General features: G+C 33.8%; 1 protein-coding gene across 3 annotated transcripts in view; it reads left to right on the forward strand.

Moving 5' to 3' along the window:
* Positions 1–12846, forward strand: part of LOC142336309 (cytosolic purine 5'-nucleotidase-like) — a 59530-nt gene that overhangs the window by 18926 nt on the left and 27758 nt on the right. Inside the window, exon 1 of one of the 3 annotated variants that reach the window (XM_075385046.1) lies at positions 4089–4296. The exons of the other annotated variants lie outside the window; for them this stretch is intronic. Coding sequence (XP_075241161.1) covers positions 4292–4296 — 5 coding nt within the window. The 5' untranslated portion in view covers positions 4089–4291. Of the gene's footprint in view, positions 1–4088; positions 4297–12846 lie in introns of those variants that run through there. 3 annotated transcript variants of the gene reach the window in all.

A 12846-nucleotide genomic window follows, 5' to 3' on the forward strand; every position in this document is an offset into this window, starting at 1 on the left:
AGATTTTCTATTACAAAATCAATTTATAGAGTTAAAACAAAAAAAGTAAAAGCCTCATCTAACTCAAAAGGGACACATTTAATTCCGATTTCATCTTGCTCATCTGTTCCTCTTCGTCTGTTCACAAAATCAACACCTAAACAGCTACTTTGTTATTTAGGCAAATGAATTTACTTTGGTTAGCGGGATGCAGTGTACTGGCTGCAATAATGTTCCAAATCGATAAAAACACTGCTTTCACGAAAGTTGAAGAAAATCGTGAAAATGCTGAAAGCTTGTCCAAAGGAGTTATTTTCCACGAAAAATCGAAAATTCTCTTATCGGAAAAATTTATACCTGTTGAATTCCTTATTCCATTTCCAAAATACAACTTTACAATGAAGGCCGAGCTTCGTAAGCTCCTACGAGATCTCAAATATGTGGCAACAACCGACTTATAATTGTCCTCTTAACATTTCCTCCAATTTGCAATCTAATACAACTGATTTCAACGTAGACTGGATTCTGCGAAAAATTGAAAATGAGGAGGCAATTGCTAGAACAGAGGTTAGCTACCTGCATAATGAGACACAGCACTTCTTGGAAGCATTGAAAAACACAGTTCCTAATCGCAAAAAACGAGCAGCGCCAGTAGTTCTAGCAGGTTTGGCAGCAATCGGACTTTTTGGAGGAGGAATTGCATTCGGATCATCAGGCAGCTGTGGAATTATTGGAGTATTTGGAGGATGTCACGATAAAGCGAAGAAAAATGCAGAAAACATTCAAAAACTGGCCGACTTTACAGAACAGATAGCGACCTACGTCTCACTTGTAAAATCAGAGACAGACGACAAATTCTTTCTCATTTCGAATGAACTGGCCACTCTGCACAAGATTCAAAATGAACTTATTGAGAACCAGAACAGAAACTGGGAAATAAGTCAAAAGCAGTTCAAAGTTTTCGAGAAAAACATTAGATTGCTCCAAGATTGTGATCAATTACTTTTTTCAAATCAGCAGATAAACTTTAATTTTGACACTGCGGCATCGTTACTCAATATGATATACTCAGATGTCAAAAGCTATAGAGCTGCACTTACAGGATATCGCATGAATCTACTCAATTCAATACCAACACTGTTACAGAAAAGATTACCGATGTCCTTAGTACCTCGAGATTCCCTAATGAAAATTCTAGACTATGTTGCACGCGAACAGATGAACGCTCGTGACCGACTGACCCTAGCAATTCCCATGGATGATCTCCTGTCTTACTATAATGCAGAACTGTTGACGGATGCACTATCAATTAAGGAAGGGCTACTTTTAACCCTTGCGATCCCGTTGGCTTCTCGTCAAACAGTTTTCACAGTTTTTACTGCAAAAATTGTACCAATGCCACAAAAAGACACTGGAAGTGCAATTAGATGGAAACTAGAAGCTCCATACTTAGCCGTATCAGAGGACTCTATGCAAACAGCAGTGCTAAGCAGAGGTCAACTAGGAAAATGTTTAGGATCTTCCAACTACAGAATTTGTCATGAGACAATTCCAACGGAGTTGGGACACTCCTCATGTCTAGCCACACTTTTTTTCGGAACGACTATGGACGCCTTAGTAACGTGTCCAACCGAAAATGTTGTTTTACCAGTGATAGAGGCAGCAGAAAACCTAGGATATGGTATCTGGGTAATCTTGTCAGCGACGGACACATTTACCATGCGAGAGTCTTCCATGGATAGTTCAAACGCTCTCCAAGTCAGAACTTACCCTGGTTGCCAAATATGTATTATCACATTGGAATGTGGTAAGCAAATTACGACTCCGCACTTGAAAATTAGATCTGACCTAGGAAGCTGTCACAAGATTCCAGCAATTAAAATTCAAGTAGAACTTTCTGACCCTCTCAAGCATTTATTGACTGAAGTGCCAGAAATAGACCAACTCCCATATTTCAACAATAAACATCAGGCCAGTTTTACTCTTATTAGACAAGTGCAAGAAAAATTAATAAAAATGCCGTCAATGAGAAAAACAGAAAACCTTGCACAGATAGCCAAGCCAATCGCCATTCAAATGACACATTTGAAACCTGTCTTGAGTAACACCTTTGAGAGCTACATGCCGTTTGAATACGCGCTCCTTATGGGAGTGGTATCATTCCTAGTTTCATTGGCCTTGCACTTACTATGCATGTATCTTTATCACAGATTTAGCTCTGTACGCCGTTTAGTCCCGAACTTTATGAAGGTCGGTAAACAAAAGGTTCCAGTCAAACCAATGGTCGTAGTGGACAGAACTCACTTTCGAAAAATAGCAGGAGAGAGAGATAAGTGGGAAAAGCGTGCACATGTTGTCATGAAAAAGTCTAAATCGGAAAACAGCCTTAGAGCCCCTGACAATGAAAGGGAGGAAGAGCTTACGGAGCAGAGGAAAAGTCTATGCTCGGTATATACAAAAGGTGACTCCATAAACGACTTCGAAGAAGTCAATGTGTAAATTATTCATTTATAAAATGTCTATCCTTCTATATTTGAAACTTTCTGTAAATCATTCATTAATATTTCAAAAAATTTGGACTCAATTAAGCTGTGGTAAATTGGTGTAATGACATATCTGTAGCCGTATATTCTTAAATTTTTTTTAAAAAAATAATATGCTGAAAGCAAAAAAAGAGGGAGCTAGTGTGATATCCTTGGATATCACGTAGTCCTAAAAAGGATTGTTTTGATGATCATAGAGTTAATAAACATTTGGTTGTCTTAATTTACATTTCTTAACCGGTACATTTAAATTATACAAGTATATTTGTTGTTAAATTTACTATGCTGTAAACTGCTGTACTCAATGCCCTTATATGCCTCTGTTGAATCCGGATAAATATTTAATGAATATACATAGCAAATGTAACTTACTGAAAGCCATTGAATTATAATAGAGACAGAGAATAAAGTCTTGAGAACAGTTGGTTGTTTTAAAGAGAAGAAAACCGTGATCCACCACTCCGAAGAGCCTTAAGAGCTCAGGCTGAAAATTAGACAAGATTATTAGTCTTAACTATGTTATTAAATCCCCAACCGTATCCAACTATGTACATTAGCAAGAATTGAGTTTTTAGTAATGCCACTAAGGTCCAAAATGAGAAAAATAACTGACAATTGAGTCAAGATTTAAAAAAATGTCTTGATTTCTGATCACAAATTGTGTCAAATTTATGAAAATCATTAGCTGCAAAGGAAAACCGTTAATTTGTTGCAATTTGTTTAATTGAAAGACGATGAAACTTGTCAAAACAAAAATGTCTCTAAAAACTGAAAATTTATAATTCGAAAAATTGAAAGTAATTTGAAAATGTCCACACGCCCTTAAACTAGTTGCACTTGACTACATTTTAGTACATCGGTCGACTAAATAAATCAGCTGCTGATATAGTTTTTAGAATGTTTTTTACGTGTGTCTGTTTCAGTTGCTAGTGCGTATTTGAAAGGTAAAAAGTTGACGAAAAAGTGAATAATTTTGGTAACTTCAAATTTCATATAGTAATTTCAATGGTAATTTCAATAGTTCCTCGAAAAATCAGAATACGGAAAATTTGTTCAACAATTGATTCAATTTATTGACGGCTTCTTAATTATACCTCATTTATTTCTCTGCACAAGATATACATCGGCCATAATTGGCTTTAAAAGGCCTGGTTTAAAGTTCCTAACCCCCATTTCATTGCGGGTTGGGAATTATTTGGGGGTTCCCAAAGAACTTTGCATGCAATTAATGACGTTGTTGCTATAAAGAAATGTTTTTGTGTCTGGAATATTGAGTGTTTATAGCGTGCATTGCCGATGATGCGTATCTGAACTCTGTCACCTTCTACATTGTAAATACAGACAAAGTACATGCATGGCTTTATTAGAAATAATGGTTGAAGGCTAGGCGGCTAGAAAGCAATCAACCGTGACATTTTTATAGCACATATGACGAGAATTTATACTCTAGGTCGATGGAGCGAATCCTTTCTGCTCGGTAGCAATTGAATAAAGCTGCAAAGGCTTATTTTCATTCCTTGCTTAGCTTGTATTTGAGTGCGTGCTGAAAAAATTTTGCTAGAGATTCCTTTCTTCCAAAAATCAATATGCAGACTTTCTTTTTGGTATATTTTGAAGTGTGATTGTGTATTATGTGCGGTTGAGCGTCTGCGGATATTTCTTTAGCTAAATTGATTCTTTGTTTACAAATTGTGGCTTTGCTTCGATTTCTAACATCAGCACTTTTCATTGATTGATGAACGAGTGAGAAAGCTGCTATAGTGGTGATAATGAGGTAGGTTCTAAATGTTTTTTAGTAGTTTGGTATGCATTCTATAAGCTGTTTTGCACCCAAAATCAATGGGACATTGCTGGATGTACGGCCACTCAGGGCGTTTTCTACCCCTTTTTGAAAAGTGTACCAATTTTTGTTACCATTAGTTGAAATTTTTTTTAACTATTATTGCTATTTTCTAAAACACAAGAATCGTAACTAAATTTTCAAACAATATCTTTGGAGAAATAAATTTTTCTTAGCTGATAAACTGGTACCTTTATTACGCTGCTAATCTCGCACAACAATAATTTTGAACACCTAGAAAAAAGTTTTTTTCTCCATTATTTTGTCACATTCTCAAAAATTTCTATCTGCTGTCAAGGTGCCAGGAATATCTTCAATTCGGGCAAACTCATTGCTGGATGAACCCAAAACTGGCAGTGAAGGTTTTATCCGAACTATTAACTCTTATGTTTTTCAACATTTTAGCGCAAAATGCACTGTAATTTAAATATTGTAATAGTTGCTGAGCTGAGAGTTTCTCACCCCACTGTAGGAAACGGTTAACAATTTTAATAATAAAAGAATGCAGATTTTCAAGTTATCAAAAATCTATCGTTTTTTTTTACCACGGAAGCGAGATAAGATACGAAAATGCTATTTGACAGGAATGAACACAGGAATGAAAGTCAATTAGTTTTTGCCTAGGAAAAGTCAATTTTCTAACAATGAAAACATTGTATATTTTCTATTTATACAGGAAACGAAAAACGTTCTTTTGTTGTTGCTTATTTGTGAAAATGTTTGTTTGAAAAGAAACTATTTCAAGTTTTAAATGTCTCTGGTAAGCTTTGCGGCCTTCATCAGTGATTTGATATGAAAATTTTTTTACAAGTATTGATGCTTATGCTTTTTACATAAAAACATTGACTCCATTTTTGTTGGTCATGGCTTCTAGTGAATAGAAGAAAGAAAAGACAAGCAAGAATGGGAAACGGTCATGTTTTCATTTTTTCTGGCTGTTTACAGAAAAGTAGAGTAATTGCTCTCTTGATCATTTAGATTTCGCTAATTAAAATAATGTTTGAACCAGTGTCCAACACTTAGTATTTGAGTAAATTTAAAAGCAAATTGGCTGCTCAGCTACATTACACCTGGTTTAAAGTTTAGATGAGTAAAACCCTATTTCTCAGGTTTTCTTGCCTAGAAACAAAACTTGCTGTCAACTGATTGAACAATTTAATTTTTGGATACTGTCTCAGCTAGCCTCTTAACTCCCTACATTATATGGCAAATATAAAAGAAATACAGAAATGATTTTAACTTTTTTTCTGGATTAACAGAAAAGTTGTACAAGATGTTCCGTAAAATCAGAGATGCTTTCATTTAGCGGCTGAAATAACTTGCAAAACTGAATTCTGCACATAATGATCCAACCCCGCTCATCTCAGTTTTGTCTTAATTGGTTTGTCAAATGAGGAAGAGATAGGAAACCTTCATGGTTTCGAATGCTCTTAGAAAACAATTGGTATGAATAAAATTTTTATATTGAACTCAAAAGAGTAAATGAGTTAAATAATACCACAGTAGCTACGAGACAAGAGAGACAACAGATGAAATCAGCAAAAGACATTAATTACTGGCAAAACTCAATAGATTTTTTAACACTTAATATTAACTTTTCAAACTTTTTCCTTTTGAAAAAATTCTTTTAAGTCAAATTAGCAGCATCTAAATTAAATGTTAATAAATTAACTTAACTACAAAGCAGACGGGAGCTGTGTCTAATGAGAAACGGGAACAATTCGACCAACAGAAGAAGAACCAAAATGATCAACGTTCAAAACTTCATTGAACTTTTTTTGAAACCAGGTAACCTAAAAAATCAGAACTACCATCATCTATTAAAATTTTAATTTGATTCATTTGTAGCTCCTTCGGATGTCAATGGACGTGCAATAAGTGAGACAGTCAAGTGTACAAAATAATAACAAATATAAGCAATGCTCAAAACGCACAATTAATTTACGGAAACACTATTGTAGTAATAAAACTATAAGGCAGTAACTAAAAAGATTAAATATGTTAATTTGGGCCAAATTTGAACTTCACTACGCCCTGTTGCTTAAGGGGACTGGATGACTCGGAAAACAGTGTGAAAATCATGAGAACAGGCTAAAACACAAAACAGGCAGAAATTATTTTTTTTGCTTCACAAGAAATTGGATGGGACTTGTGTTTAATGAGGCTAAGTTACAAGATGACTAAAAGAAGAGAAGGGACGAAGTTCAAAATAACGGTTTTTAATATCTTCAAAGTTATAAAAACTGACGCTGTTGTCAACTGAGGCTGTTTTGTACGTTCAATTATACCTGCAATACAAAGCATGAAGACTTGTTATTTCTCAGAATATGGAATCGAATATTCAAGTAAAAATTGAAGTGTGTAAGCCATTGAAATCGGAAGATATTCATTGGAAAGTTTTTATTCGGCCTCTTTTCAACGCCAATACCGCAAAAGTTAAAACCGTTTAACAGTTTGACTTATCTTCCACTCGAAAAAAGATATGACCATTAATAAATGAGACTAAGCTGCAAGCTAACAGAATTAAGATTGAAAAAGAGAAATTTCATTAATTCTTAAAAAAACAATTATGTTCAAATTCATAGAAGCCGATAGTTATCAACTGAAAGCATTAGATAGTTTTATTAATACTTGTTTCGATTGCTAATTGGACCTTTGATTATTGAGACTAAGTGAAAATAGTACTAATAGAATAACAAATTAAGGCAGAAATTGAAATTTTGCGAAAGCTAATTTTCGGGAGCCATTACAACCATGAGCTTTTCTCAAATCATCATTTTCAGTGAGTCTCATAAATAAGCTCTCTCATCAATTGAACTTGCATTTGAAAACTGGCTTTTCTGTAAGATGCGTACAAGACAAGGTACGAAAAGATTTGGCTCCAGTACAATCCGAATTTTATTTGTAAAAGTTCACAATGAGAACAAAAGTGGCCTTGCTATTGCTGCATGTCAACTCCTGATTGTTCCCGTTATTGTTCAGAATCTTAATGTGATATTTGGTTTGGAAAATAAAAACTTTAAATATCAAAAATGAATTATGCATTTTGGATTTTAAAGATATCTAAATTAGCGGAAGGCTGCAAAATTTTCTTTCCTGAACACTTTGTTAGGAATCGAAAGTTAAAATAGCGCTCATCCGAGAAAACAATTGTGTTAGCATTTCTTAGGTCTTAGCATGAAGACCTGTTCATTCTCAGAATATGGCATGCGACTGCAAAAAGAACATAAATAAAGGCAAAAATCGAATGAAGATTTTCAGAATATGGCTAAGATTAATCTTTAAATCGTTTTGAAGATTAATCTTACGGCGAATTTGGAAAATTTGCTCTAAAAGGAGCACATTTGTTGGCATTTTTATGACTTTTTTGCAATCGAAATCTGATTATTATCTTTACTGTCACTATAAGATTGTAAACTTTGCTGAATAACGTGACCTCTATTTAAAAAGCAACCATTGACATCGAAACCCGCTGAAGACCCGTTTGCGTAGTGTCAGGTTTTGAAAGGTAATTTGAATTTTTGACTTCTCTGCTTGCGGATCTTTTTTTTGCATGCATGAGGGGCGTCTTTGTGCGCGAAGAAATTCTTTCTGCTGGATTATGACTAATTGAAATAATTTTAAAAATTAAACTAAAAGCGGACATTCCTATGTAAAAATTAGTTTCGAAACTGTTATTTCTAGAGGCCTTAGGAAGGATCTGTTTCAAGTTTTCAGGTCCGCCAAACAAAATTGATCGAAGCGCACTCGCTGTGAATGACGTAATTCACAGTCACGTTTTCTAACCAATAGGTTTCATTCACCGCACAATAAAGCCTGATATTCAACAATACGTCACTCGAAGCAAGTATTTGAGCTAATGTAATTCCTTTCGTTTAAGTGCGTTTAGTAAAGTTTTCTGATGCAACTGAAATTTTTGTTCGCATCAGATCATTAATATGCACTTAACTTACTGATCCGATTTTCGATCAATTTTTCATTTCAACGAAAGTCGTTAAGTTGAAAGGGAAACAAGAAGAATTTGAATAACCCTTGCTTAAATTTATTATTCATTCTGGTGTGAACAAATATATCAATATATTTATTGTTAGTGGCTTTTGTTGAAACCGGGTCGTCCTGTTGAATAGTAACGGTAGGAAAATTAATAATTCCTTACAAATTTACTCGTCTTGTAGGAATTTGAACGTTGTGAAATGGAAAGTTTTTGAAAGCTAATAGCCTATGATTTGCAGCATCCTGTTACTTGGTGTTTGTATTCAATTTACCTAAGATATATATTTGACTAAACAAACTTTTAGAGGCTATTGAACCCCTGTTTTTTGAAAGCTAACTAATTTCACATGTTTATACACATAAACTACCGGGTATTTTTGCACTGGTAATGGCTTTCACCGCCTTATAAGAGTAGAATAGCCATTTCGAATATTTTTTTACCGTAAAATTATAATTACAAAAGTTTTTAGAATATAACTTTAACATCGGATCTTTTTAACTAATTTACACATCAGTTTTTTTTATTGGGCAGCGTTTTGATGTTTGAATTGAGAATTGAAAAGTTGAAAAAATTGTAAGGTTTGTTATAAACCAATACACTTTTATTGTTCCGACCCCAGTTTGCGTGGAGAGGAACTAAATGCTCAACTGGATTTTTGTTCAGTCAATTGGCCGATCGATATATTAATTGCAGAATGTTGAGTGGTAGCTATCATCAGAAAGACCTTCAGCCGTAGAATTTCAATTTGAGTTTACTAAATTTAAGATTTTTTATATCAAATAAGTGGTTTAAATTATATTTACGATAAGATTAGGAAATAAGAACACCCAACATTTGGGTGTTCTTATTAGACATGGAGCGATAGAAAATTTTGTTTTGATCTCATCGAAGATTTTTCAATCAAAAAGATTCGAGATGTATTGGAACACGGTTTTTTTAATTCTTTTGTTTTTTACGTCAATTATAGATGTCAATTTTCATAATGTTTGATTAGTGACATGAGGTCAAATGAAAATGTTTCTTGTTTTGTAATTGCTCAAGGATTTTGATACCTTTTGGCTATTATGACTTTGAAGAAAAGATAGATTATTTTTTGAACTTTGCCCCTTCTCAGTATTATCGGTCAAATTGTAGCTCGGTCTCACTATTGTCAGGTGCTTTTTTCTTTACAAAGAAAAAAATTGTTTGGGCGTTATTTTTAGCTTTTGATTTTATGTTTTGTTGCTATGAGTTTGCATAAAAGTTTTGTAGTATTAGTCTTTGTTCATAATTGTGGTTCTTTTTTGAAGCATAGTCACGTTATCAGTAATGGCAGTCACGTTATCAGTATTACAGTTATCAGTAAGTGCAAGAATGGGAAACGGTCATGTTTTCATTTTTTCTGGCTGTTTACAGAAAAGTAGAGTAATTGCTCTCTTGATCATTTAGATTTCGCTAATTAAAATAATGTTTGAACCAGTGTTCAACACTTAGTATTTGAGTAGATTTAAAAGCAAATTGGCTGCTCAGCTACCTTTACACCTGGTTTAAAGTTTAGATGAGTAACACCCTATTTCGCAGGTTTTCTTCCCTAGAAACAAAATATTTTGCTGCCAACTGATTGAACAATTTAATTTTTGGATACTGTCTCATCTGGCCCCTTAACTCCCTACATTATTTGGCAAATTTAAAGGAATCCAGAAATGGGTTTAGCTTTTTCTGGATTAACAGAAACGTTGTAGATGCTCCGTAAAATCAGAGATGCTTTGATTTAGCGGCTCGAATAACTTGCAAAACTGAATTCTGCACATAATGATCCGACCCCGCTGTCAGTTTGGTCTTAATTGTTTTGCCAAATGAGGAAGAGATAGGAAACCTTCATGGTTTCGAATGCTGTTAGAAAACAATTGGTATGAGTAAAAATTTTAATAATGAACTCAAAACAGTAAATGAGTTAAATAATACCACAGTAGCTACGAGACAAGACAGACAACAGATTGAATCAGCAAAAGACATTAATTACTGGCAAAACAATAGATTTTTTAACACTTAATATTAACTTTTCAAACTTTTCAAAATACTTAAGTCAAAATAGCAGCATGTAAATTAAATGTTAATAAATTAACTTTACTACAAAGACGGGAGCTCTGTCTAAGGAGACACGGGAACAATTCGACCAAAAGAAGAAGAACCAAAATGATCAGCGTTCAAAACTTCATTGAACTTTTTTTGAAACCAGGTAACCTCAAAAATCAGAACTACCATCAACTATTAAATTTTTAGTTTGACTCATTTGTAGCTCCTTCGGAAGTCAATGGACGTGTAATTAGTGAGACAGTCAAGTGTACGAAACAATAACAAATATAAGCAGTGCTTAAAAACGCACTATTATTTTACGGAAACACTATTGTACAAGATGTTCCGTTATATCAGAGAGATGCTTCCATTCAGCGGCTCAAATAAATTGCAAAACTGAATTCTGCACATAATGATCCGATCCCGCTCATCTCAGTTTTGTCTTAATTGTTTTTCCAAATGAGGAAGAGATAGGAAACCTTCTTGGTTTTGAATGCTGTTAGAAAACAATTGGTATGAGTAAAAATTTTTATAATGAACTCAAAAGAGTAAATGAGTTAAATAATGCCACAGTAGCTACGAGACAAGACAGACAACGGATTAAATCAGCAAAAGACCTTAATTACTTGCAAAACTCAATAGATTTTTTAACGCTTATTAATATTAACTTTTCAAACTTTTCAAAATACTTAAGTCAAAATAGCAGCATGTAAATTAAATGTTAATAAATTAACTTTACTACAAAGCAGACGGGAGCTCTGTCTAAGGAGACACGGGAACAATTCGAACAAAAGAAGAAGAACCAAAATGATCAGCGTTGAAAACTTCCTTGAACTTTTTTTGAAACCAGGTAACCTCAAAAATCAGAACTACCATCAACTATTAAAATTTTAGTTTGACTCATTTCTAGCTCCTTCGGAAGTCAATGGACGTGTAATTAGTGAGACAGTCAAGTGGACAAAACAATAACAAATATAAGCAGTGCTTAAAAACGCACTATTAATTTACGGAAACACTATTGTACAGGATGTTCCGTTATATCAGAGAGATGCTTCCATTTAGCGGCTCAAATAAATTGCAAAACTGAATTCTGCACATAATGATCCGACCCCGCTCATCTCAGTTTTGTCTTAATTGTTTTTCCAAATGAGGAAGAGATAGGAAACATTCATGGTTTCGAATGCTGTTAGAAAACAATTGGTATAAGTAAAATTTTTATAATGAACTCAAAACAGTAAATGAGTTAAATAATACCACAGTAGCTACGAGACAAGAGAGACAACAGATGAAATCAGCAAAGGACATTAATTACTTGCAAAACTCAATAGATTTTTTAACGCTTATTAATATTAACTTTTCAAACTTTTCAAAATACTTAAGTCAAAATAGCAGCATGTAAATTAAATGTTAATAAATTAACTTTACTACAAAGCAGACGGGAGCTCTGTCTAAGGAGACACGGGAACAATTCGACCAAAAGAAGAAGAACCGAAATGATCAGCGTTGAAAACTTCCTTGAACTTTTTTTGAAACCAGGTAACCTCAAAAATCAGAACTACCATCAACTATTAAAATTTTAGTTTGACTCATTTCTAGCTCCTTCGGAAGTCAATGGACATGTAATTAGTGAGACAGTCAAGTGTACAAAACAATAACAAATATAAGCAGTGCTTAAAAACGCACTATTAATTTACGGAAACACTATTGTACAAGATGTTCCGTTATATCAGAGAGATGCTTCCATTTAGCGGCTCAAATAAATTGCAAAACTGAATTCTGCACTTAATGATCCGACCCCGCTCATCTCAGTTTTGTCTTAATTGTTTTTCCAAATGAGGAAGAGATTGGAAACCTTCATGGTTTCGAATGCTGTTAGAAAACAATTGGTATGAGTAAAATTTTTATAATGAACTCAAAACAGTAAATGAGTTAAATAATACCACAGTAGCTACGAGACAAGAGAGACAACAGATGAGATCGGCAAAAGACATTAATTACTGGCAAAACTCAATAGATTTTTTAACACTTAATATTAACTTTTCAAACTTTTTCCTTTTGAAAAAATACTTTTAAGTCAAAATAGCAGCATGTAAGTTAAATGTTAATAAAATAACTTAACTACAAAGCAGACGGGAGCTGTGTCTAATGAGACACGGGAACAGTTCGATCAAAAAAAGAAGAACCAAAATGATCAACGTTCAAAATTTCATTGAACTTTTTTGAAAGCAGGTAACCTCAAAAATCAGAACTACCATCAACTATTAAAATTTTAGTTTGATTCATTTGTATCTCCTTTGGAAGTCAATGGACGTGTAATTAGTGAGACAGTCAAGTGTACAAAATGATAACAAATATAAGCAATGCTTAAAAACGCACAATTTATTTACGGAAACACTATTGTAGTAATAAAACTATAAGGCAGTAACTAGAAAGAT

This window comes from Convolutriloba macropyga, chromosome 3, assembly GCF_964194025.1.
Source record: "Convolutriloba macropyga chromosome 3, txConMacr16.3, whole genome shotgun sequence".
NCBI lineage: Eukaryota > Metazoa > Xenacoelomorpha > Acoela > Convolutidae > Convolutriloba > Convolutriloba macropyga.